The sequence below is a fragment of the Aptenodytes patagonicus genome, chromosome 8 (genome assembly GCF_965638725.1).
Source record: "Aptenodytes patagonicus chromosome 8, bAptPat1.pri.cur, whole genome shotgun sequence".
Lineage (NCBI taxonomy): Eukaryota > Metazoa > Chordata > Aves > Sphenisciformes > Spheniscidae > Aptenodytes > Aptenodytes patagonicus.
In genome coordinates this window covers 18,516,922-18,544,684 of record NC_134956.1, presented here as the reverse complement: position 1 = coordinate 18,544,684, position 27,763 = coordinate 18,516,922, and the positions used below count along the sequence as shown (strand labels likewise).

At 36.9% G+C, this 27,763-nt stretch overlaps 1 protein-coding gene across 1 annotated transcript in view; it reads left to right on the top strand.

Annotated features, from left to right (window-relative positions):
* The window catches only part of SUCLG2 (succinate-CoA ligase GDP-forming subunit beta), a 131,822-nt gene that overhangs the window by 36,799 nt on the left and 67,260 nt on the right, over positions 1–27,763 (top strand). Inside the window, exons 3-5 of the mRNA XM_076346618.1 lie at positions 20,565–20,664; positions 20,789–20,879; positions 26,916–27,068. Coding sequence (XP_076202733.1) covers positions 20,565–20,664; positions 20,789–20,879; positions 26,916–27,068 — 344 coding nt within the window. The remainder of the gene's footprint in view (positions 1–20,564; positions 20,665–20,788; positions 20,880–26,915; positions 27,069–27,763) is intronic.

Sequence of the window (27,763 nt, the reverse complement as noted above, 5' to 3'; positions counted from 1 at the left end):
TAATAATCTACACGAGCATTCTTTTCAGGAGTTACCTCTTCTAATTTGTAAACCAGGCAGACACGATTAAGTGACTGCGCAGGAGCCAAGAAGTGAGTTTTCCAATGTGGTAAAGCAACGCGCTGACCTTAAGTTAATGAAATATTAACCAGTTCTTAACAGTTGTTGGGATGTCAGAGAGAGCATCTGTTTTTGAGGATTCATAGGAGGGGTCACTGAGGTGGTACTCAGGTCACATATTTGTCACTTAAATAGCAGATTAGCTGAACGTACAAACTCTCAGCTGGACCATGGTTATAAAGGTGGGGTACAGATATGATCATCTACTGCTGACAAGTTCAACACAGATTTGATTTACAGTCCTGCTCGTCTGAAGCTGAGACGTTGCTGAATGGCACAGTGCATAAAGAATGTGAACACTTGAGATGTACTTGCTCACCTGTTATGTCAGTCCCTTTATAGGTTCAACACGGGTTCAAAACACGTAAATCAGCTGCACGTTCTCTTTCTTTGCAAACGCTGTTGCTGCTTATTCCAATTTTACATTTTTGCCCAGAAAAATTCCCTTTATATGTGAGTAGTTGAGAAAGCTGCAAATTCCAGTTTGATACGACTGCTCGCTCGTTGTGATTAGACTGTGCAATTTCATTAAAATATGTGGAATTCAAGTTCCAAGCATAATACCTACCTGCAAAGTCCCTACAGAGCTCATCTTGCAGTAAGCCTAAATGAAACAGCTTTGCTGATTTCAACATCATATTGAGATGCATCTTTCCCTGTAAATGCTGACTGCCAACCAAAAGCTAATGCCTCTCTATTGCTTTTTCACTCATTTTTCTAGGCTAATTTAATGTTAGGAAACCTGAAAAACATGAGGTCTAACTGTAGTATATGTAGTTATATCTTTGCTGCGAAGGTAATGATTGGAGCTTGAGATATAAATGCTAAGCTGTTAAAACTGGTGAGTTGGATGTATTCCCTCAAAGGACTAGGATAGGTCTACACGGGACAAGCTATTGTATGAGGAAGGCAAGTAGGCTTCTAAATAATCAGTTCAGCACTACTAATAATTGAGACTTGTGCCATGTGCCTAGTGTATGTAGTGCTCTCCGTATCTTTTAACCAACTAAAAAGTGCCTTGTTGGATACCGGAATTTGGTTGTCTTATGTATCCTCCCTCCTCTTTGCAAGTTCTAAAAAGGTAACTGTTTATCTTAAGGAGAATCACAGTTTGTATTCCTTGGATTTAAACTTGCCAGTGGTTGGCCTCACTACAGACTGTTTGGTCATAATTATACAGAATTTGCTATGCCATCTAGCAAACTGTTCTGAATAAAATCTTATGTGACAAATCAAATGCTGAATTGATTCAAATGAAATGCTTGGGCAAATCTGTGTAAGCCTTTCCAAGCTCGCAGAGTAAGAGAGATTAGAAAGGCTGGAGCAGTCAAGGGAGGCACTGGAAGGCCTGCAATGGGCAGGAGGTTCTTGTGCTCCTAAGTGGGTATTTGTGAGGGTGTGTGTCCTCAGCTTTCCTGTGAGGTCCAAGAGTGACTGTAAATCAGCAGTTTGTAAGCTCGGCTTTCTTCAAGGACTTAATAAGAATTTATGCAGGTAACACAGGAAATTTGGAGTCCATGAGTACCAATAATACCTGTAGGCGTTAGGGAACTTTTTTGTTTTCTGCCAATATCAACACTTCATTCTGAAATGCAAGTTACGACCACAATTGAAGAAATTTACTTATTAAATTCAATAATCTTGGTCACACAGTGGGTTAAAATGTGTATTTAATAATAACAATTAGCCTATTAGAGCACACAGTATTTCTCATTCAATGATTAACTATTATATTCAAATAAGATGATAGATGGCATTATCACCTGATGAAGGATGTCTAAGGGGCTCACTGTCTGCATGGTGAGCATGGGGAAACTTCAAAACTTTTAAGTTACAAAGTTTATCTTTGAGAATTATGTGAAAACATGAAATGGAACATAATTTATTTTGTTCTAGAAGTCGTGGCTTTGTCTGGTGACTCAAGATTGCTCTTAAAAGGTACTATAGGTAGTCTTCAGTGGGACATGGGCAAATCTCAGCATCTGAGATTTGCACAGCTGTTCTTTCGGTTTTACTTACATTTACTCACTGTTACACAATACTAATAAAAATCAGGAGCTTTTCTGCTACCTGGTGCTTCTCACTGTGATGGTGTAGCCCTGTAATATGGTATTGCTATTGCTAGCAACAGGCCATAAGCTTTGTACAGTTTGCAGAGCCCCAGGATTGAGGCTTGTCAGACCTTCTCTGTCACTTTTCTTGACCTGCTTGTAACTTTGATTTCTTTCTAATTGACCAGGTATCTGTGGCTAATTCGGTTTACTTTTGTTTATCTTTGTATGATGCCACTGTGGTTTTACGACTAATGTAACCATGTAGCATAGAGAAATACAGACCTGGTATAATAAGAGGCTTTGAGAAGTGGAGACGTAAGGTGTGGTCTAGCAGAGTACAGGTATGGGGTGATGAGAGACAGAGCACAGGCTTGATGCTGGAGATCCCACAGCAATGAATAACTCGCCGATGGTCAGTTAAAGAAATGCAGACCATGAGCAGGATAAAACAGTTCTAATGTTAACAAGGAGAACAAAGAACTGGTATCTACCGTCCGTAAAAGGCACTGTATATAGTAAATTCAAATGACCGTGGACCAGTGGAAAAAAGAGCAAATTTTAAAAGTGTGTGGATCCTAGAGTGAGGAAGAAGAAACCATCAAAATGAAAATCATATTCCTCCCAACAAAGGACTCCAGATGGTGATGACTTGCTCTAAGAGCCCTAGACCAGAATGAAACTGTCGACCTTAGGACCCAGAAGAGCACTGGAAGGATGAGCGTAACACCAGGAAAAGGGATAGAAATTAGGAAATAGTTGTCTGACAATTTTAACTGCGTTGTTATTGAAACTTTTTCACATATAGGTATTCTTTCTTGTTCTATAATAAGTAAATGTGGAATAAAAATTATTTTTTATTAGATTGTTAAGATTATAGTTATATTTACATTATATTGTTGGCTTTATATGTATCTAAATATGTAAGCTGTGCTTTCTCTTTGCCCATAAACAAGGTTTTGAGTGTATCATTGCTAGTAGCACGGGTTTATGCAAACACCTAACAAGTGTGAGTACTGCTTCCCTGAAGCTCAGTTTCTGTAACTAGAAGGTTTGTGAGGTGTGTGTGCTCCTCTGCAGGAGGCCGGTATTTGGGATTTTTAAACACATCCCCCGCTTTTTTGTTATGAAACCTCAGTCAGTACACTGAGAGCGTTCCCCACTTGAAAATATTTTTTTACAAGAACAAAAAGACAGTTTCTTTTGTGTATAAAGAAAGAAATAGGCTTATGTGCGGGAGTGAAGGATCTTAAATAAAACATTGTCCTTTTTCTACTTTAGTTCAACTGGGAAAATCAATTTTTGGTTCTTCAGCTGCTAAGAAAGATCAAAAGGAAAAACTGACCATCTAAACAAAGGGCAAGGTGATATGGGCTGCTTGCACTCCTGTTCCCTGGTGTGCTTCATACAGGCAGTTTTCCAAGCAGAATACATTTACAGAAGAATCAAGGGTATTTTTTTTTTTCCCCTCTGAATCAACCGTGTTGGGAGTAAAAGTGACCTGAATATAAAAGTCAAAAAATATTAATTTATATTAATTTTGTGGAGTTCTTTGGTGCTAATATAGGCAACAGTTCTCAGATGTGTCAGGTTCCTCGTTGCAGAATACTTATGTTTTAAAGAACTGCCATTGATTTTACTTCTCTAGAGCTGGGCAAAGCTATCGGGTTTTTTTAAGCATGTTATGTAATGCAAGAGAAAAAATATTCAGTCCCACGTACAGTTAAGAGTACTTTTATTCTTGCTTAAATGCCTTGCAGGATACATATTTGAATTTTCATATAAAAACTAATTTCAGTCACTGTGGAGGGAAACTTTATGGAGATTGGCTTTTCTGCTTTATATTGAATCATATTTTTACCTTTAATAAATAAAACGTGATTTATTCTTGTAGGCTCATATTTACGAGAGGAGGAGATTAAAGTGTCAGCAGGAAAAACAGAAGGGAGGAGTGTGAAAACTTTCTTTAAAACACAAACAAAAAACCACTCCGAACTGAAAAACAACTTGGAAGACCTTTTACGAAGTATATTCATTATCTTCTGCATAAATGTAAAAAGTTGAAAATAATTACAGAAGTGTTTGACTTTAATGTATTTCCACTTTTTGGAGAGAATTATTGTGTAGGCATCGCTTCTGTAACCATACTAAATGTTAATTCAATGGGTACTATAAGAAATGAACAGGCTGCTTCTGACTCGAGGTGCATCTTTGCAGGAAAATATTTTTGTATGTATGTTTTGTATAAGTATGTTTGGGTCTTTACCCATGCAGGCAGAATGCATTTACATTTGGGACTCTGTACTTTGGCGTGTCTTGGTGTGGTAGAGGTGCAAATAACTATCTACAGAATGCTCATTTCAAATACAGATGGTCTGAAGTTTCAAAACCAGCAATTGTAGCTGGCAGCTCTGGGATGTTTTGGAGAGTCTGGTGTTTTCAGGGAAGGGTACTCTGCACTGTAGCGTTTGAAAAACAGAACCTTTAGAAAATGGTACCAAATGATTGTCACAAATGACTAGGGGTTTATAAAGTTTAGGCCTGTGATTTTTTGAAAGACTTCCTCAAACATTGAGAAGCTCCAAAACCATCTCCTTCAAGTGTGGTTGTCAAGTGTGTCCAATGAAAGCTTTGAAAGCAAATCCACTGATTTTAGACCTTAAATTTGGGTGCCTGTGTAATAGCTTTGCAAGGCTGATGTCAATATTATGTAGGCAATAAAAATCTGGCTCTGTGTTAGATTGACGTAGATTTTGAGCCACTTCAAACTACTTGTAGCTTGTTTATTGTGGAGTTAAATCTTAACTTCTAATGACAGTGTTCTGAATTAGGTGAGTGATGATAAGCCACGTAGAAGAATGATGATAGTAGTAATGAAATGTGCCTGATTTTCTAACTGTGTGCATTTGCAAGTTTTTTCTTTCTCTGTCCGTTTGCTTAATTGATTGTGTAATGGGATAGTTCCTGAGAGATGTCGACAGAAAACTGCCGACTCCACCCGCTCAGTCTGCGATGTCATAGAAATGCCATTGTGGTACTTTATCACTTCACTTCTTGGACAAGAGAGCAGAAGTTCGCTGTAGCTCTCTGCTGAAAGTAATCCACTCTTAATTTTAAATTTTATTTGTTGTCCTGTTTCTTCTTTCATTAAGCTAGGACAGTTGAGAGCTTTATGAAAAGTTTATTGCATGGAGCACACATGACTAATACGGGTGGCCAAGGTCAGAGCCTCAGATGTCTTGTTCTCTCTATCAACACCTTTTCTGCACTGTTAGCTGAAGCTTTTCTCTAGAGCTGCACTGTACAGAGCTATGAAACAACCCACTCCTAGGGGAAATTACTTTGTTTCGCAAGATAGTTCAGGTTCATCACTGATATTCTTCTCTTGCTGCCAGGTCCCTTGTCCCTCTGCAGTTTTCCTAGATTACAAGCACATTGACAGTGCTTTGCCTTGGGGATAGTGGACCTTTATGCTTTCTTCTGTCTTCTGGTTTGGCCTTTTGGGATACCATACAGGCTGCCTTGAAGGGTGGAGCATTTTATTTTACACAGGTCATTGTTCTGTGACATACTAGGTTTTTGTTTAAATCTGTTTGCCTTCTGATAATGTTCCCTATGCTGAAAACCCAGGAAATTGTTGATGTTTCAACTTTGCTGCAGGCTGCAAGTGAGTAGGACCTGACCTCAATTTAGTTGCCACTGCTTAAAAATTCCTTTGGCAAATGCAGGCGTGGTTCTGCAAAAGTCAGCTGAGGTAATGTCCGAAAAGCGGTTTGGTGTTAGTCAACTGAAAGAACGGGCATGATTGTAGGTGTTCAGTTTCAGATCAGTGGTAATAAATTAAAAGAAAATTATTGTGCATGTTACCTGATTTAATTTCTCATGTATCCAATATGTTTGGCTTTAAAACTCTAGTCCAGAGGCTGTGCATCTGACGTACTTTGAAGAAAAATCTATTGATACCAGAACAGCCACGTTTGTGATGAATTTGAAACAGTCTTCCCTTGTGAAACAATAAGAATTTGTATATACAAAGAAGAAAAAAATTGGTTGTGTTAAAGAAAGTGTTGAAAAAGAAAATAAGGAATGGTTTAGATTTATGTGGGTTTGTTTAGGACACATGCTAGAGATAATGTTTCTTGGGGGAAAAAATTGGAAAACAATGAGTATGGTTGATAATTACTTTTATAGCCTTAATTTAAATGAAATCAGTGATTGCTTTTAGAAATGTCACTTGGACATAAATGACTACGCTAAGATGTACAATTTTAGTAGTGGTATTTTGTCAGTAATTTAGCAGGTAAAATGCTATTTTTCAGTATTTGTTGGGAGTTAAAACATTGATAAGGTTTATAATGTCACTAATACAAAAAGAATAACTTCTATCCTCCTTTTAGTTAATATTTGGGTTTTTTAAGGTATAACCATTTTTTATTTTTGCTCTGGAATTTTTAAAAGTCAGCCACTGGGATTATATTACTATTTTATGCTTGGGACTGTATTAACAGCCAAAAAGAGTGTTACTGATACTGGCTTTGCACTGTAAGCAGCCAACACAGGATTTGAATTCTTTTCCCTCTATCCCCTGCCAGTTAACTCATTACAGTATGACTCACAAGAGAAAAGTTTGAAGGTGTATATCCAGATCATAAATTCAAGTCTTAAAATTACCTTGTAGGATGCACTTTCCCACGGTTTTATGGAATAGGTAAAACTGGAAATATGAAACACAGTTGTTTCTTTGTATAGCCTTAATCAGCTAATTAGTTACAGGCCTCTTAAGAAAAGATCTTCAGGAAATACTTAAATCTATCCCCCTGTTAATTGATGAAAATGTGCACTTATGTGGGGTTACTTAGAAAATTGTTGTCTTCTGTCAGACTTCATCCATTTTCTCTAGAAAAATGTTATTTTAGTTTAAATACCCAGAGAACTTTTAAAAGCAATTCTGAAAGGCAAAACGGACAAATGTTTATGACTATCTTTGAGCTAGTGTATCCCGCTAAATGGTTGTAGCTTTCTTCTTATGAGGAAGCATCTGTGGAGAGCTGTTTTGCACCCAGGTTGCTGCCAAACATTTTCTACTATTGTGCATCATGTCTTAACTTAGATTAAATCATGTAGACCATGCTGCAGGTTCTTGAAAATCCATCCATGAAATGCCCACTGGGATACCAAGGAAAGAAAATGCAAGCAGTGGACTGTGTGAGTTGACTCACCCCCCGATGCAGATGTACACTTCGATTGCACTGACTGCTATATATATATATCTATCTGTCTTTCCAGGAAGAAAGATCCCAGTGCCAGGGCTCATTTTCTTGTGTCTCCAACAACGTACTTAGAAGATTGGTGATTTAAACCAGATTTACTTTAATACAGAATTTCAGTTATTCATAGTAACAGGAAGATCCACGCGTCGCTCGGTAACAGGGAAGCTTTTTACAAAAGGAACACCCCATTTCTTACACTGTGACATACTGTCTAGACATCTGTATGGGTTTGACATTGCCCCTTTATGACTGAGTAGTAAGGTACAGGAGTAACTGTGTCTGGCTTGCTGCAGGTTGGTGAGATATGTTAGACCTACTTACCTGTAATATGTTATGGAAGTGCAGATTTTGGGAAAAGATCGTTACACTTGGCAACAATGTTACTGAGCATTCTGTTCTCTTTTAATAGCTAAATTTATAAGGTGTGTGTACATACATATATTATTTTGTAATATGTATCTTAATAGTCAGACCTGTGAAGTCCTTGGGTGTGTATCCTACTTGCTAAGCTTTTAGGTTATATTAGCACTAACTGAGGTTACAGGCCTGACACTAATTGAATATTTCTGTATTTATTTATGCAAACAGCAATGAAATTGAGCTCTTTTTTAATAAAAAAACATGAGAGCAATTTTTCTGCTTCTTTTGTCCCTTCACTCACCATAATTTTTATATTGTATAAGTTAAAGCATGCATATTCCATTTTTAAGTTTTTAGATTAATGAAATCTTTATGCTGGTAGATCTGCATATATGTGTGTGTATATAGAAGTAGTACATAGATGTTAGGGAGAAAAAATATTTCTGTGAATATGAATTTGAAAGGATGGTAGATTTTCTTCTCTTTGGCTTATCTTCAGTATAGCCTCAAAATGTCTTCCCACAAAAGATGAATTTGACAAAATCGCACTCTTGAGAATTGACAGGGACCACAGTGTACAGTATTTTTGAATGCAAGAATTCTGCAGATTTAAAGATAGGTATATTTTGAAAGGGATACAGTCCCCATGACTTTAAAGTAGTCCATTTGTGCCTAAGTTTATAATATATTTTCTTCCTAATGCTTTTTGTTTAGCAAAATCTCCTGCTAATATTATCCCCAGGAAATGCACAGATGATAAGAATCATTTATATTATGAGTGAACATGTTGACACCTGACTGTGCTAGAGCTGAATATCGCTTTCCAGGTACCCAAGGCCAGTGCGTGCTCTGCATGTCTGGATTCTCATGCCAGACAATAAAATACCCCTGCCCGTCAGTTTGACTTACAGCGGTGAGCAGTAGTAAAAGCAGTTATCCAAGGTGCTTCTAAGGAAACTTCTCCCCTTATGTATGTTTATTCCAAAAAAAGTTCGATGAGGCAGGTAGCCTTGTTATTTCCATTTTACAGTAAGAGCACGTACACAAGGCATAATAAAGGGCAGGAAAGAAGAAGGTGGCTGTTAAGGGATCATTTAGACCAGCAGCCTACATTTCATTTACTTGGAGTAGAATAGTTTTTCAATTGCAGTTGCATGCCTGTGTTGGATAGTGTGAATTCTTACTCGCTGAAAAATGACAAGATCCTACAGTAAGTTGACAGGCTTCCAGATCCCAGTCCAGTCTCTGACACATGGACGTGATTTCTCTGGCTGGCGGAGCTCTGCAGATACTTACGGCTGGGTCGGAACAAAACCATTAACAAATCCATGCAGTAGGTAAAGGTGAAGAGTATCAGAATCGCAACACAACTTGTGCTACACAGATCTTCATACAAGCTGTTGTTATGAAGTTCCAGTTTCAGAAGAAAGATCTTCTTATAATCTTTGAGGCATACACTGGGATTAATTGTAACATCCAGGGGCTAGCATGGACCAGAAATATGTGAATGGGGAAAAGGCTGAGGAAGTGTTTGGAGCTTCCTGGACATCTGCAGACATTCCGAAGCTTAATTTCCTTCATGTCATTGCAACCATATGTATTTTTATGGGTTTTTTTTTAGTGCCTAAAGATTAGAAAATAACTTTTAATTGTTATTTATGAAGCACCATATGGCGCTCTGTAATTTTGGCTTCTCATGGAATGAGGAAAATGAAATTAATTGGGAATCACACTCAGAAATCTATTATTAAGTTAATAGCGCTAACAGCTTGTCCAGTGTCCTCATACAGAGCATGTTGTAGCTGCATATAATAACAAGCAACTCTATAAATCCGCAAAGAAAACTAAGGGGCAAAGAGAGGCCGAGACAAGAAGAGAAGCTGCGTACATTGGTACAGTGCACGGTCATGAATGGTTCAGCTAACAAGCTACTGGTTAAAATCAAGGATACAATATGTATTTTGATAACTGCTTTACAGTATGATCTAAATCATTAATATTTTTTTCTAGGTTCATGAATTAAAGGCTCGTCTCAGGGGATAAAAGGCTTTTGTCCCATTTTTTACTTTCATCTTCCTTCCTAATGTAGCAAGTAGAAACTTGTTTGGTCCACCCAACTAAGTTGTTGCAAGCTTGTGTCTCTCTTGTGTTCAATGAGTAGTGGTAACAATTTAAACCTCGAGATTTTTTTCTCTTAATCTCTCCTAATATGCAGTGAGTCTTCTGAGCTGAATCTGTAAAGTTTGCATTATCTTGCTTCTACCAAACAGTCAAAATTGAAGACTTTTAATACAATGGTGTTAAAAAGAAGAAATCACCAAGATGAAAGACTAAAAATTACCAAGCTATGAAAAGCACAGTGGGACTTTTTTTTTTTTCCTTATCAGGAACATTCCCTAAATTACCTTTCTCCAATGTTTTTGAAAAGTGCAGATGGTGTGATATTAAGAAAAATAGCACAGAACAAAAAAGAAATCTAGAAAAAATGTCTAAAGGCAGTTATTTTTCTTAGAAGGCTAATTAATGTTGGCAGGGATGCGTTATTAGGGATGCGCTCTGAATGGTTTTATGTTGAATGTCTCTGTGTGCCACATGCATGTGAAGGCATTGTATAGGTTGGTTAACTTTATGAAGCTGTAAAAAGAACATCATTCAGGTAATAAAGATTTGACACTTGTTGTTCTAAACAAAGTTTTTTTGGCTTTGAATCTAAATTCACCATTGATCAGTGAGATGCCCTTTTTATGGAATAATTAAGTCTGAAGTTTTGAATTTAAATATTAACATTCTTATAATGGGTCTCCTCTTAACCTTTTTCCAATATTAGATTATTTTGGCAATTGCTTCTATTTCACATATGTGATGAGTAAACAGAAATAAGAGGAGGATGATAGTACATCCTCTCCCTTGTTAGCTGTGCTTAGTGTATTACTGGTATTATCTGACATTAAGTTATAAACGGTTGTGCTTACCACAGATGAAACTTCATCCGCCTACAGTAGTTAATATTTACCAGTTGCCAGAGGGCTAAAATATTTCTTTTTGTACTGCTTAATGCAGTAGGGTTTTTTATGAAATGAAAAGCTGGATACCATGAAAAGTAACATCAGTAATCCTTAGAAGGATTTTAAGCAAACTGTGCGGGAAAACATATCCAGGAATAAATATGCTTATTATTCTGGTTGCAGTGTTTCTATGTTTTAAATAGGTATTTCTCCATTTATTTTTGTATTCCATTGTCTCTTGTCCTCTTTAAACCTTTATGTGGTGAGCTTTCTCTGCCTGTTTCAAACTTGGATAACTCTGTTTTCTAGATCTGGAGCTCTGGAAATGAATAAGCTTTTGCCCAGAAGTCTCCAATTAGTTAACCGCCACTTGACAGGAATGAAATGTCAGAACCAATTCAGATAGTTTTCTTCTTCTTGGTTTTTCTTTTCACTCTGGGTGAAATTCATTGCTACTCCAGATGGCCGGAGCCATACCTGTTCATCACTTAAGTCCCACTTATATCTGCAAAAGAACTTAATGTCACATAGCCTTGTAGAAGCTCTCTGCCCAGCATCTCTGTTACTAGATTTTTACTTCTCCATCTGGATTTTACACCTGCTATCAGATGTCTGTTAGAAGCCATGCTGGAGAAAGATTATTTCTTTAAAATGAGATAGTGTTTATTTTCATTGTGGAGTCTGATATTCTTTTCTTCTTCAAATAGAAAATACCTCTGTAAATGAGACTACATTTGAGTGGTGTAAATACTGTGGTCTTAAATATGTCCTCTTTTAAGTATGTAATTCCTATCCCTATGTAGTTCTTTTTAATGTGCAGAAGGGAAGGTGGTGGTGGTGTTTTCTGTTGGTGGTCATTGGTTTTTTGTGGTTTGGTTTTGGGGGAGGGGGTGTTGGCGGTTTTGGTTTCTTTGGCGGGGGCTGCAGGGTAGCAAATCAGTGTCATTTTTTACTCTTGCTTCAAAATCAGGGCCAGGAATCAAGGGCATATGTAGAATAGCAGCTCCAAAGTAATGCTTTCCAACTTTCTGTCTTTAGCACTACTGAGGCAGACAGAAATTCTTGTATGTGATCATTTTCTCATCCAGATGTTTCCTAGATAATGATCAGTCTAGCATGAATTTCTTCAGAGGCTTAATAAATTATTTTAGCAATACAGTGAAAACTTTGTGCTTAATTCCACCACATAAGTTGGGTAATGAATCGGACTACTGGAGGACTTTTTGATACTACTGGGCTTGATTCAGATCAAAATACCGCCAGATTTGCTGTTCTTTTGCATGTTTCTAGTTTTGGTGTGGATTGATTTATTTATGGTCTGAACAGCAAAATGTGTGGTATCTAATGCAGCCCTATCCAATGAAACAAAAACTAAGGGATATAAGGCTAAGAGGTAGAGCAGAATTGTTTAATGGTAACTGTTTCTGGAAGGGAAATGTTAATTTTGCTAAAAATGTAAGTTTTCAGCTAACAGCTGTTTAGTATTTTCATCACTTTAGGTAAAAATGCAAACGGTAGAAGAGCCTTAGGTTTGGAGCTTTATTAAGAAATTCTTCGTGAAACATGTCAAAGCCCCTGTCAGGGAAATATTTCCGCGTGCACCCAAATGGCAAGCTGGCATTAGCGTATGCTTAAAATTAACCAGATAACTATCTGTTTGATGAAAGCAGCAGTATTGTGTCACTGTAAATTATTGTAAAGTGGAGAAATGACCACTGCTGATGTGATGTCGGGTGCCGTGGAAGGAGGAAGGTCCCCTGAGGCTGGGCAGTGCATGCACGTGTTAAGCTATCAGGTCAGTTTGTCCTGGTATTTACAAGGCAGTAGGAGATGATGAAGCCCTCTGAAGGGACTTAGTCCTGCCCTAGTATTGGCAAACTTGCAGAAATTGGATCTAAAGCTGCTCCACCTTCAGATGTCTCCCTTTTAGCACGTGGCCTGTTTCTCATGCTTTTGAAGGCTGTTGATTGTGTGCCCAGCCGCCACTGTGTGATGTGCTCCAAATTTCTTTTAGCTTTGCCCTCTGTTTTAATGCTTATTTTTTAAGGATCTTGCCAGGCATAGCAGGCATGTATGTAAAGACTGTTCAGCAAAGGACTAATTATCAAGTCTGTACTTGAACGGGGTTCACCTGCCACATATATTACATTATGAATTTGTTAACACTTCTTAAGTAATGGTGGTAACGTTGCAGTTGTCTTTACTCTCTGCATATTTACTTGCTTTTTTACCATGTGAATTCCCTGGTTTCTTGCTTAGGTTTCTTATTTTGTGCTCCATGTTTGAAAATATCTTCTACTACAACAACTCTTCTATGCTTAAAAGTGAATTATGAAAAAAACAATGTATGTTCCCCAGTTTTTATATTTTGTACACTACGTACAATTTTTTCAAAATCATCTCTGCAGTTCAATAATGGATAAAAGAATTAGAATCACTCAGAGAAGACTATTTGTCTTTTGTGCCTTATATGTAATCACAAAGAATGAAATTTTGAAAGCGTTCCAGGAAAACAGGTGTGTGTATTGTTGCAGCTAGGGGCGAGAACAGTGTTTGTTCTTAATGACTACTTGACTTCAACACTACAGATTGCATAAAACCTGTTCTCTGAATTGCATTAAAACAAATGGTGTTATGGTATTCGATCAAGAATTTAGGACACACTTGAACTGCCTGAGTCTGCTAACTCTAAAATATGTTTCATTTAAAGAAAAAAAAAGTTTGCAGGATATTTTGGCAAGGAAAACTTGAAATCCCTGTAAGCTTCAAAAGGTAAAGATGCAAAGAAAACTGACAGTGTGTGTGTGTGTATATATATATTTCACTATAACTTTTTTTTGTAGTTTAGGGAAAAGGGAAGGGTGGAGAGAAATGACTTGCTAAAAATCTGGTAAAATGTCAAATTTTTAAATGACAGTGGTTTTAGAAAGCAAGTCTTGGAATGTATCTGTGTATTTTATATTTATAAGGAAAACGGGTACATTTCAAGTCCACTAAACTAAAATGCCCAAATTTCTCCGCGCATCATAGGTTATCCTAAGAAGCTTCCATGGTGGTGTCGGGTAAAAACAATCACAACTAATACACAAGGAAAAGTATTCTTTGCTTGCTTTTGCAGACTCTTAAAGTGAAATCATCAGAAGAGGAGAAAAATAATATTGACTTGGGCTTATTATAAGGAATATTACGAAGTCTAAAAGTTGCAAGAATGAAACTGGTGGGTATAATGACAGAAGAACACTGTATCAGTTTGCATGAGTTTTTCCATTTTGTTCAGTATTTACTGTGTGACATGGTGCAGGATGCCAGGTTGACGTTGTAGGTTACAGAAAGTGGCCGTCTCTGTTTTACCCATAGAATGGATATTGCCTGAGAGCTGGCAGAAAAAGCTTTTGCTCACTTGTCAATAGACTTCAGTGCTCTTCCACCAAATGAAGAACTTGTTCCCCTCCTGACTGAGTTTTCAAACCATGTTTCCTCTTGAGTTTGTAAGCAAATGTGACAAATAGTAGTTTTTTCTAAACCCTGTGTCTGTTACAGAGGAAATCTACATAGAAAATAATGAGAACTTAGGTTGAAAAGAGAAACTGTTAAAGGCTGGAAAATACCAGAAATAAGATATCCCATGGAGTTTTAAACAAGCACATACAATGAACAATTTTAATGTGAGAACAATTTTTCTGGATCTCTGCCTTAATGTGCATATTTTTCCATGCATTGTAGTGGTGCTGCTGGATCTAGTGAGGCTCCGTTTGCTGTATAAGTAATTTATCAGGTTTAACTTAAATGTAGGACGTGTGAATACTTGATTACTTTTACTCTGAGAAGGTTTAAGAGTGCAATATTAAGAGTGAGCTTTAGCTTAGCTGATTTTATCTAGCTTTAAAATTTTTATCACCGGTGAAGTGTGTAGTAATGGTTATGAAAGCAATTAATAACAGTAGTGACAGAATCAAGAGACTGACTAATTTATCATTATAGATTTTAATGAGGCTTATAATCTAGCAATAAATATACAATATATTCAAAAGTATGGAGTTATAAAAAGGATGATTTATTTAACTTTAATTCTAAACTAGTCTGAAAACCAAAGGTTGTGGAAACTAGGCATGTAAGAACATAATTCTTTTTGGTGTTACAGAGCAGAAGAATGAAAATAACAGAGGAAGGGAATTTAGATTAAAATTAAAGGGGGGAAAATCAATTGTTTAAAGTCATTCTAAAGACCTTGAAGCACACCAATAGTTTTGTAGATGTGGGAGGTATCTTCTTGTGGACAGCTGCTTTCTCCCACCTCAGTCCGCTTACCTGGCAGAGCATGGGAACTGTCTCAGGCGCTGCATCCCCAGGGTACTCAGAAGATGGGGAGCAGTGGAAGTGGTAGCAATACTTGCTCCTTCGGAAAAGCTGTCTCAGATTTCAGATAAGATTCAGTGTTCAATTGGGGAATTAGGCTTTATTACCATTTTTTATAATTGTATTATGTTTATTATGATCTTCCTTGTAGCTTTTACTCTTCTCCCTTCTTTCTTGTGCTGAAGTGTACCAGAGTGTTTCTGGACAGGAGTATTGTTAAAAAGTAATACGCACCTGACAGGCTCTTGCCTGAGCAGTATAACAGGATGGTTGAAATTTGGAAAAATAATTATAGCCAGTCTTTCCCAAAGGGAAGCTAGAAAGTCAGATGGTAGTGGTAGCATTAAAACAAGAAAGAAACAAGTAACAACAATAGAACAGGACAGATGAGACCCCAAAAAGTAGGTTTCCTTACTGTTGGATCAGCTAGAGGTAGGTAAAAAAAAATGACAAACCAACCCAAACTTGATGCTTTCAGGGCTTGTAAGGGGAACCCCGTGTTTTGGAAGACAAGCTCTGAGCTGCAGATTTGCAGTTTGGGAGAGGTTATGTAGAACCCTTACAGATCACTTGAGCATTTGTGGTTTTGCTTCAACACTGATGAGGAAACTGGAGTAGGAGCGGCACGTAGGCGTTCTGGGTTTTGTTGACGTCTTTGTAGTTCTTGTGCTATCCAAAATGAAGTATAATTGCTGTCAGAAAATGTTTAATATCTGCCTTATTTTCCTCAACTTCCATGTTACAAAAGCTAAATTATAAAGCAGAGTGGGGGAAAAATCTTGCTTTGGGAAGGGAAGCTCAGAGGAGTCTTACCAGACAAATACATCATTAGATTGGCCTCTGCCTCTTTTAAGAGGTGGAGAGTTTGGAGCTGGTTGCAGATTCATGTACCCCATCTAGCTCTCCCAGGACTTTGGGAAGGGGGCTGTGCTCGAGGAGTTCTGCTCGTCAAGCACAGCTTAATGACTTTAGGCAAAGAAGGGTGACTAGCAAAGTTCTTGAAATTAATTAATAGCTGCCTAACCACACAGGGCTGGGGTCCTCCGGTGTGTACAGAGGGACGGAGGAGTCTCATTAACGCCTGCTGCCTTTGTGGAAACAGCTCTCGTGTGTTTATAAACTCAGTGTTTATGCTCACGTTTGGGTCAGTAAGGAGACAGTGTTTCTGTAAGACATTGATTTGGCATGTCCTCAATTTGTCTTCATTGCACTGCTCCCATGACACTGAGTTGCTTCCATCTATTTTGCAACGTGTACTAAGCTCCTTACAAGAGATCAGTGCATTTTCCAGTGATGCTTTGCTTCTGCTGCAGTACTTACGGTGCTGCCGGGGTTTGGAGTCAGCCCTTCTCCTGTGGTCAGTTGCCTAACGCTGGGGTAGAAATACACTAATGTAATACTGAATCAGGTTCTGCATTTTTAAAAGAGGTGCAAACGGTAATTAATTTTCACAGAGCCCCTGCAGATAGAGAAGCCGAACTGGTGAAAGTCACATGGTGAGACAGAAACGTGATTAGGATTTCATGTGAGACCTCCTCCCTTTCAGTCCCGTGCTCTAATTCTGTAGTGTAGGATGCCTTGCCAAAGTAGTCCTGAGTACTCTCTGATAGAAAAATCTCTCTGATAGAAAATCTTCTGTTCATAAACAGGCAAGAGTGAGGCCTATTACCATGCAGTCTTACTTTGTCTGTTCTTTACAGTAGTTTATTTTTGATAAGCTACAGCACATTTTAATGTAATTGTTAACACGCCTAATTTGCAATTACACAGTCATATCAATAATAATGGAAAGTTGTTCACAGGTAATAAATTAGCATACCATATAACTAGCAGAACTATGGTTCTCAGTATATTGTTTCATGATCAAGAATTCAGTATTTAAATATACACAGCAGTGGGCTGAGAACAAGCTGTTCATTTTTGCTGCAAGCAGTAGCAGTGGACCAGAGTAATCATAGCTCCCAAAAGCAGGACTGATTTTATTGATTTTAAATAGGCTTTCATTATAGAACTGAGCCTATTACAATTGCAAGGAGTATCACTGCCATTTGTATTCACAGCGCTGGCTGAAGGGAGGGAGATACATTGTTGAATGCAACGTAGAGGATGCTTGTCCCTCAGAGTGTTATATTCTGTTCTGCTGAAACATCTGAATTTATTTAAAAGAAAAATACTTAAGGCTTTTTTCCTGTGTGGTTAGATTTAATTTTTTTAGAAATGTGGTTAGACCCAACTACAGCTGTGAAATTTTGAACTCTGAGGACTTTTCTGAGGAGTAAAGGTCTTGCTTATTTATTGGCATCTGACTTAGGGACAAGCTGTATTTTGCTCCATTTTTTAAAGGACTCTTCGGAAATGTTCATGTCTCTCTTCTTCTGTAGATTAATGTAAAAAAAGACAAATATAAGATCCAGTGAATAAACTCTTAATTCTGAGATATTAATGTATTCAAGTTATAATTAGTTAAGAACACATGCTGTTACCAGAAATCTGTCATTAATCTGCATGGAGCAGTTTGCGGCTATTTGCTGCTAAATTAGTGACACTTAAAAGCAGTCCGTTTTTGTATTGTTTTGAATGATAAAGAAAATTTTAGATCTGTGACAAAAAAAAAAATCTATGCACACTTAAGAAGCAGTCTGTTTTGTTATTTGGGTTTGGCTTTTTTGTTTGGTTGGTTTTTTGGTTTGGTTTTTGTTTTTTTAATTTACACAAAGGCTTGTCAGTCAGTGGACATAAACAGAAGTTCATTGAAGCCTTAATTACCAGTTGCAGTGCTGTTGAAAACGTGGCACTATACTTTATGGTAGTGTAAAGACACGTTGCTTGTGCTAGATTCTCTTGAAATCCAGTATTTGTAACTATGCAGCTCTGCTTAAACATTTATCCAGTGTTACTACAGCAGTTTGGAAGGGTGCTAATGGAAATTAATTACAGCTTTTTGGTTTTAATGGGTTTAATATTGACTTTGCATACTGCTTTTTAGATTTTTAAAAAAAAATATTTATTTATATTAGAGCCTACAAGTGAAGGTGAACTACTTCATATATTCCAGCTAAAACCACTTTTTTTTTTTTTTGGGGGGGGGGTAGTCTTTCATAACATAATTAGGGAATTCAGGCAGGAGATAGCATAAAAGCTCTGTATGAGCATTTCTCGAAACTGGCTCTTTAAATAAAATGGTGACGTTAAGTAGTGAATCAACTTGGTAAGTACTGAATGATCAAGCCTCCTTACTGTAAAATAAGATCTGGCTGGTTTACTTCATTTTACAGAGTTTGGGCAAATAACTATTGAATTAAATTGCTTCCTGTTGGTTTCCCCCAGGGCAGGAAGAACCTGCTGTATTGTGCTCTGCTGAGCTGCTCTATTGATTAGTTCTTCAGGTCTAATCTTTACATGGTCATGCTTACTTTCTAGTGTGTTTGTTTATGTTTTCGATAGTTGTTTTTTCTGAAGTTGTTGTATTGCCTTTATAGTCCTCTAGTGGATTATAAAAATGTACACATTAATTCCTTTCTCTAACTTCATTTGTTGTAGCCAAATGAGGATAATCAGCACTCGTGTAGCGTGCTGGTTAGGAGTGAGGGTAATGATCACTCACATAATTGATATCACGTATCACTGACAATCAAAACTCATGTTGTCGGGATGGTTGGCACCTAAAACCGATCTAATTAAATGCTTACGGCATCTATTAACAATACTATATTAGATTCTTTATCACAGCAGCTATTGTGATTTTAGAGTTTGTTTCTGCAGGTTGGAAAGTGATTCATAGTTTTAATTCATCTTAATAATTTCTGTGCTTAGGAAACACTTGATATAAAACTTTTTGTTGCATTTAAATTTTCTTGTTATCTGCCTTGAATGAATAATATATCAAATCCTTGAATGAATGAATAATAGGGAGCCCAGAACATGAATACATTGGAATGCATGAAGTATTTTCAAGGAGAATGCTTTTAAGGTTCAGAATGATACATGTCAAGTGTTACTGAATGGGTAAACGTGGAGGGATTTTCCTTTGAGAAGCTTGGAAATCAGACATCTCTTAGTACAGTACCTCCAACAGGTGTGTTAAAAATGCATTTCTGTCTTAATACAGGAAATAGAATATTTATTTCAGAATATTTACTCTATCCTAAGATCCAACTTTTTTTCTAGTTCCTGAAGTTTATTATACTGGAACTTTGAAATGACGCTCTGTCAGAGCTGATCTGCACCAAAAATTGCCACACCTCCAAACTTGTATTTAATCATCTGTAAAGTATTTTTATGTAATACAAGCCTAGAAAGCCTGCGTTTGTTTGAATGAAAGTATCCATATCTTCTGTGTGACTTAAACAGTAAATTTGTCAATTTAACAGCAGATTCTCATGTTTTCTTGGATCCTTGCATAGAATATTGTGATTCAAGGTGTAACCTAATCCAAACATCACTGAAATCGGAGATTTCCACAGACTTCAAAAAAGGATAACAATGTTAGCCTTTTCTAGGCACTGCTTAATGGTATGTTAATATTAGGATCTCAGACTTCTTTGCAAAATACCTGGCAGTATTATGATAAATGTGCAAGGTGACAGTATTCAGTATTAATAAACATCTTACAGACACCTGGCAGGTCTTTATGGTTCAAGAAGCTGCTATGGTCCGTGGATCTGCAGAGATAATGAGTGATGTTTTTGTTTGGTTGGTTCTTTTTCTTTTCCCCTTTTCCCCTCCGTTTTACTCTGTAAAGATGTCAGGATTGCTTCTGTTTGGAACGTAGCTCTTGGTGCAATTACTTTTGTCACTCTGTCTTGCTGCACTTTCTTGTTACTAAGATACTGTTACACTTGCATTGCCAAAGATTCATGTGATGCCTCACAAACAGATGAACATGTTTTCACAGCTACTGCCCTTACTCTACGCTTACCTGCCCTTTGGAGATGGGGATTTCTTCTTTTAGGACCACATCCATAGCTTTGCCTACATGTGTTCAGAGCAAGGAATGGAATTTATTTTCCTTGATGAGCATTTGTTTGTTGTGCATTTAAGACAAAATATGATCTGATTCATGTTTTAAAAACCGTGCCAGAATGTAAGCTGTCAAACTCTATGCTGGTTATATGGTTTGATGTGCAGGCCATGTAGCATTAATAGCATGGTTTTGATCTACCTAATGACGTATTTATCCAGCTAATAAGTAGTGTATATTTATCCTTTAACTTCCTTGAACAACTCTTTTTTGCAAGGTTGCTTTGTAAAAAGGCTGAATTGACTCTTGTTTTATCGCTCACTAGATATGAACAACTTCTCATTGTTTTTAAAGAGTCTAACCTGGAAATGCTTTTTAACCTTACACTAACAAGCTCGATAAATGACACACGATAGAAGAGCAATGTGTTTTTCTTTTACAGAGGCAAAGGAAATTGTTCTGAAGGCACAGATTCTGGCTGGAGGGAGAGGAAAGGGTATTTTCAATAGTGGATTGAAAGGAGGAGTTCATCTAACTAAAGAGTAAGTCTTTAAAATTGAAAAAGCATAAATAAATTGCTTCTGTTGTAATATTTAAGCTGTTTACAATAGCTATGTGACTGTTTCTTTTGATATCTTTCAATAAACTAACCTTTTTCCTTTGTAGCCCTAAGATTGTTGAACAGCTTGCTAAACAGATGATTGGGTACAATCTGTCAACAAAGCAAACTCCAAAGGATGGTGTGACGGTTAAAAAGGTAAGAGTTTTGCCTCTTGAAAGTTGAGAACTGTGTTCAGCTGCAATTTTGCATTAATATGCAGGGGTGTATGACATAGATTTATTTTTTTCATTCCTTCTCCAATGCCTGATTGATTGCATCTAGTTGAGGAAAGAAAAAAAAAAAAGTTACTTTTTCTTTCTTTGTGTCTATGTGGTTTTGTCTATCAATTTCAGCATACCTAGTGGTGGAAAAATAAATTCATTTCTGCTACCTGTGTTGAAGGGAATCCTTTGTCATAGGTTCATCCTTCATCAAATACATACTAAATGCTAGCATAACTGTATATAGCATTAACTGTACATGCTTATTGATGTTCTGCTCAGAGAAGTAATATATACATGATTACCTGTAGTAATAATACTATCTGTATTTCATTCACCCTCAGCTTTGGGCACCTGTTATTAAAGATAGGGACAGATGACTTTGCATGAGAGTGATCTCAATTTAAAAAAAAAAAAAAAGGTGTCTGAAAGTAGATTCTTCCTAACTTGTTGCAGATACAGAGTAAAATGTGGTCATGGTAGTGGTTCAGCTAGTATATGGTACTTCATTTATCTATGACGGTGCATACTGCAAGGTGCCAAGATTTACTTCAGCATAAATGTATTGCTCTGTATTGGCCTAAGTAAGAGAAGCATAGATAGCCCTTCAGCAAGATTTTCCTTTATCTTAGTAAAATTCTGTAAGTCAGCAAATCCTAGCAATTGCCTATCTACTATATATATTTTCATCTCTTGCTTTGTTTTACTGAGCAAGGATCTTCATACAGGTATGTAGTCAAGAGCCACACTGTATTTGATGCCAGGAGATAATTTGGCATGAGCTGAAAAGAACTGCAGTTCGCTTTTAATATATTGTGAACGGCTTGGTATATTAGCATAGAAGGGGAACACCTGTCTGGAAAGATACTGTCTAATGAGGGCTGGAGGAAGGTGCTCGGCAGTTCTTCTCTTGGGGAGCAAGGAGAGCAGATTACCATCGCTCCTCATAGTTGTTGTTAAAAAGAAATACTAGATATTAAAAAGAAGGAACAGTATTGCCATTAAGGCATGTCTGTCAGAGACTGTGATAATACTAAGGATATAAAAAAGGATATAAATTTCCCATATCAAGGCACTCTGCTTTGAAAAATTTGTATTGTAAAAACAGCTTTCTTTTATAAATTCTTTTGCCCTAGTTGACCTACTTTGAATACATCAATACAGGAAATTTCACTCTTTTGTCTGAGTGCAAGTCTGTTCATTCATTTACATACTCAGTTCTGAAAAAGAAACTTCTCATTTTCTTCAAAATTGATAGAAATGAAAGAAAGGTATAGGTGTTGGGGTTTTTTGAAATGGATTATTCAAAGGATTTCTATTCAGATGACTTTTGTACCATGTATAGAATAGCTATAGGAGATTTAACTTGTAATTGCTTTACTCCCCATCTACATGTTGCTTGTATGAATAAACAGCGGTCAAGAGTAAGCAACTAGGGCCTATGTGAAGTTTAAGGTGAAGTTTGCACAACTGAACTTCAGATATTTATTTTGGTGGTACAAGGACGTATATAGCCTTGATAAACTGTGTATTTTTCCTTTGCTATAGAGTTACTTGGAAGCTTTTCAGGACACAGCTTGCAAGTATTTTAATACTGATGCATGATAAACTGGTGTAGTGCTTTTCACTGGGAGAAGCTGATCATCTTTTGTCATAGATTTCCATTCTGATTATAGAGTTGGCTTCTAAAAGCCCTAGGCCAATTCATATCTTCATCACATACATGTATAACAAGGTAGTAGTATGTTTTATGATATTTTGGTGTTGAGATCTTTATTCTTGGTAATTTATGGTAAGAGCGTACACCCTATTTTAAATATTTATATAAGTTTGGCCAATGGTATGCTAACGTTTTCCCCATTGCTTGTTAGCCAGTGAAGAAAGCATGTTTAAAATGATGCATCTAGGTCATCAAAAGACCATCTCCCAGAAAAACTAACGTCTTTTAAAAGCATTTATCTTTTCCATAGTTAGCTCACTCTAGGATCTTCAAAGTAGTTAAAGGAGTTGAGGCATTCAGGCATGTAGTGTCAAGACTACAATGTCAAACACTGAAATTTTAATCAAGGAGCAAACTACAGTAATAGGATTAAAAGTATGAGTTTAGCTATGTCTAAAATGTCATTTAATGCAGTGGGTAGTTAAGGCACAGAAAATGCCGGACAGACTCTTCGAGCTTGCTACGAGCAGTGGGGAAGTAGAGAATTAATAGCAGGCATTTTTGTTCTATTTCAAGGCATATGTTCTCTCTGTATGTGTATGTAAGAATATGTGTGTGTACGTGTACTTAAAGAAAATCACAGTTCACAAAGAAAAGAAAAGGCATGTTCTTAGGTTCTGTGGGTTTTAAACTTTCTGGTGTTCTGGAAAGTTTGAGTGAACTCATGTTTGTTTGTTTTTTTAAAAAAAAAGTAATAAACGTCCTTCAGAAGGAAAATAGTTATTAAGTCACTTTCTGCAAGGCAAACAATGAGCCAGTGTCAAGTCAGGGAGTGGAAGTCACGTACCTTTTACGTCCATTTTTAAGGAAGGAATAAAATATAGAAATTTTCTACAATTAGAATAATTATGGAACAGGAAATGGAGTTTTCAGCTTTCTTTCTCAGCTGTGCACCTACTACAGAATTTAAAGCATGTTTGTGCTTCTTTAGATTGATGTTTCTTAAATAGCAGTCTCCTCAGTTCTCTTGTAACTTGGAAGCTATTTTGTGAGTTTACATAAAATCCTCTTATGGTATCTTGGAATTTGGAGAGCCTGGTTATCTGAGAAGACAGTCTTCTCTTATCATGACAACCTGAGAATTTGCTACCTGTGTTTTCTCTCCAAGCAATAACAGAATTAACATTTTGACTATTTGATTCAATATAAAAGAGCTGTTATAGTTACCCTCATGAAATTACGTGACTTAAACTTTTAGGTAATGATTTGTTTTTAAGAAGGAAAGCTTGAAGTTACAGGAAGTTTTAAAGAAAACTGATTTTTCCCCAGGACGTTTTAAATATAAACCTGATGTGGTAAACAGATAACGATGCTTCACATTCTTTATCATAAGCAAAACGGACAAAATACGAGAAAAGTCAACAGTCTGTAGATTGAATCTCAGTACTCTTAACTGTTCATTAGTGTGTTTGCATTAGTTTTGTCATGTGAATGGTAGGTAGACTTTAACAAATAATATTTAAAGACCTTGAACACCAGTTTCCCTGGCTTTGCTCTGCATCAACCAGGGAGGATGGTGAAGGAAAGTAACTTTTTTGTTGGGAGAAATGAGAGATGTTTTACAGCCTGACAATTTTTACTCTACAGTAAGCTTGCCTACTACGAAGTAGATAGACTCTCAATAGTTTTGTGAATTAAGACAGAGAAGTATTTGATGTTGACATGGTTAATTAGCAATAGTGGGGATAATCACTCGGGTTGGAAGTAGCAGTTGAAAAGATACCTGATTTAATAATGTAAGTTCCACCTGCTGTGCTTGCAAATGTATTCCTCGTGACTTGTTGAGTGGATTCCCATCCTAAGTCTGGCCCCGATCCTGAGCGCTTTGGAAACTCTGAACAACTCAGACAAGATCCGGTAGGGCCAGCTGGTTTTATTTGACCTATGTCTAAAGCAAGTGACTCACGTTTTTCAGATACACTGATTCAGGATATGTAAGAAGGTGAAAACATGCATGCAGGTAAAAAGACTAATAGTAGCAAATCAAGGATGCTTTCCATAACTTTGCTTGTTAATTTGACAAATCTTGGCAGGTAGCTGACAAGCTGTGTTTGTGAGTTGGCTTTTAGCATCCCTTTATAGTAGCCAAAAATAGGCAGATGCTTTTAAGTAGTACGGTAGTTTTCTACATTCTTAGTTGTCTCCTTCAACCTAGTTTTCTTTAGTTTGCTTTTGAACAGTCACTTAGTTGAACTATTCCTTTATATCACCCTATGTTCTATGAATAAAGCAAGATAAAAATAGAAGGAAACAAAATTACTATAAAGAAAATTTCTTCCGAGTCAAAAAACCCATAAAGAAATAGCATCTTGCCTTCCATTCTGAGCACAGAGGGCTTTATTTAATTCCTTGTCTCTTACTTTTTTTTTTCCTGTTCTGTTAAGACGTACAGCCTGGCAAAAGGTAAGTACATTCTTTCTTATGTACTCTGGAGTAGAATATCAGAAAAGCGACTTGGGTTGAAAGTATAGTGCATCTTTCTTGTTTATAGTCCTTGAACTATGAAAACCCCAGGAATACTTATTTGATGGAACACATCTTGCTGGGTAGGCAGAGTTTTAAGACTGCAGGTGTATACACGCCTCTCGGATCCAAGGAGTTTGAGCTGCTGATAGAATGAATTTCACCTTATGTTTCATTCAGAGTGATGATCTTCGTCTACAATTATTGTTCAAAGCTGTCGCTTTGTAAACAGACCACATTAGAAAGACATTGCCACTTAATCCTTTTTAATTATATTAATCTTAGGGAAGTGATTTTCCTGATTTCTACTACTTCCATTGAAAGGTAGGAAATAGTAGCTCTGCTAAGGAAGAACATAGTTGATTGTCAGAAGGAGAAGCTATAGTGCTAATTAAATGGCAGAGGTGGCTGCTCAACTTCCAGGTTGAAAAGCAAAACCGTAGTGCAGAGCAGAACTACAGTCTTTGCACCTGAGGTTATGGCACCTGTTATGATCACAAGGAATAATTAGTAAGGATCATATGCAGTTTTTTTGGGTTTTTTTAAGATGAAGAATATTTGGGGGAATTTAGTATTCTTGCATCAAAACATAGTTTTGTGAGTCCTTTGCCAAGTGTAAAACTACTTAATCTCTGAAATTGCTTCAATAGCTATTGTTAAACTATTGCAAAAATTGACAGCTCAGATGAAGAGGAAGTTATAGTTATTGTAATACTGAAATGGAAAGGACTTTGGCATATTTTTGGGAGGAGAGGAAAAAAAAGTAACAAAGGATTTATATGGGCCATTTCACCCCCCAATTTTAATGTGAGTTCTTGTAGATTCCAATCATGTAGGATTTGAATCATCTTTTTTGTTGCGTGCTGAGGTATCTGTCAGATATCGGTATGAAAGGGTTCTGTAGCTTATAGTAAAAAATAGAAATGAGTAGCTCTTTGGAAGAATAAATTTTTATGTTTCTAGAATGTGCCAGTATCTGAAGGTTACACATCTGCTTGTCTCTCTAAACTGAAAGTAAACAGCTGGATGGCAGAATTACATGTAAACCCATTTCCTTAGGAAATACTTAGGCAGGGCAGGAATTCAGTGCTGAGCTTCTAAGTGTAGGATGGCCTTCTGTCAGAATGAGGGAGAGAACATAAGCCTGAGGCTTTACTGGTAAGGAACGGGGCTACTGATGCGATGCATTAGAGGGCCAACATATGCTCTCTTACATCTATGTGATTTGCAAGACTGTAGTCCCTTGTGACTCAAGTTTTTCTGGGGGCAGCATGTTAAAGTGCTTTTGGGGAATAAAAAGGTAATACGGAGGTCCCCTTTATGGACACAGCAGCAGCTCCGATTCTCTTCTTGGAAAAAACCCCAACAGTTAGGTGTTCCTGGTTTACACTGCTTGTTACATACCCCAGTGAGAACAGCAGCATCAGGGGAGTCTCTTATTTAGGGAGAGAGGATTTCTCGGGGGAAAAAAATCACTGGGTTGTAATATCCTTTAAAAGGAATGAAACAAACGTTTCTTTTCAGGATAGCAAATATCAAACTGCTGCCTTTTAAGGCAAAGCAGGAAACATGAGCCACAATGTTCTCTGCTTGATCACAGCAGAGGGAAATATTGTCCCTTATTGGTTCTGTTAATTTTTAATTGCTTTTTACATTGCAAAAGATTTTATGACATTTACTACTCTTGACATCTCAAGGAAGCAAAGCTATGTTTAGATTAAGTGTCACCAGGTAGATGGACCAGTCAGAACTGTCGCTGTTTTTTTTCTTCCCTGTATTCATTTTTAGGTGATGGTTGCAGAAGCACTGAATATTTCCAGGGAAACATACTTTGCAATTTTGATGGACAGAGCCTGCAATGGACCTGTTATGGTTGGCAGTCCACAGGGTGGTGTTGACATAGAAGAAGTTGCAGTTACTAGCCCAGAACTTATCTTTAAGGTATTAAAATAATATTTTAGACTAAAAATTTTCCTTGTCAGTTATCCAAAAGAATATTCTCTCCCCCCCCGCCTTCTCCTTCCATTTTTCCTTCTATATATGGAAAGAAGACAGTAAGAACCATAAAAATTGTGTTTCACCAAATAGGGGATCAGACCTGTCATCTAGTAGATGAATGAAGCATGTTTAACACCTGATTTTGTTAGTGTTTGTGTCTCCAGCTCGATTTAGAAAAAGAGCTTAAATCTGACTGTTACGTGATATGTTAAACTTAATATCTGAAATGTTTAATGAGTGAGTTTCACTTTCAGAAAGGTACACAGTTTTTTCACAAGTGGGTCAGTGCCAATATGGTTATTGTTTCTGTGGTTGTTTTTTTCTAATTGACAGAGTTGTTAATTATTTCTTTGTACCTGGATGACTCTTGCATCTGAAATACAACTGTTGTAATTACTTTCTTAACGATGACTACATTTAAGTATTTATTACTGTGGCATGATAATGAGTAGACAAGCTATTCATCTGGGAAAATAATTGATACAATCAAGTGTAATTATTCAAAAAATTGTAAAAATATTTAATGTGCATTTTAAAATTATATAAACTTCACAGTGTTACTGGGCAGTGACACCATTGCCTTGAAAATATTCCAGAAGATGTCATAAAAATTAACAGACTAAATATTCGTCAACGCC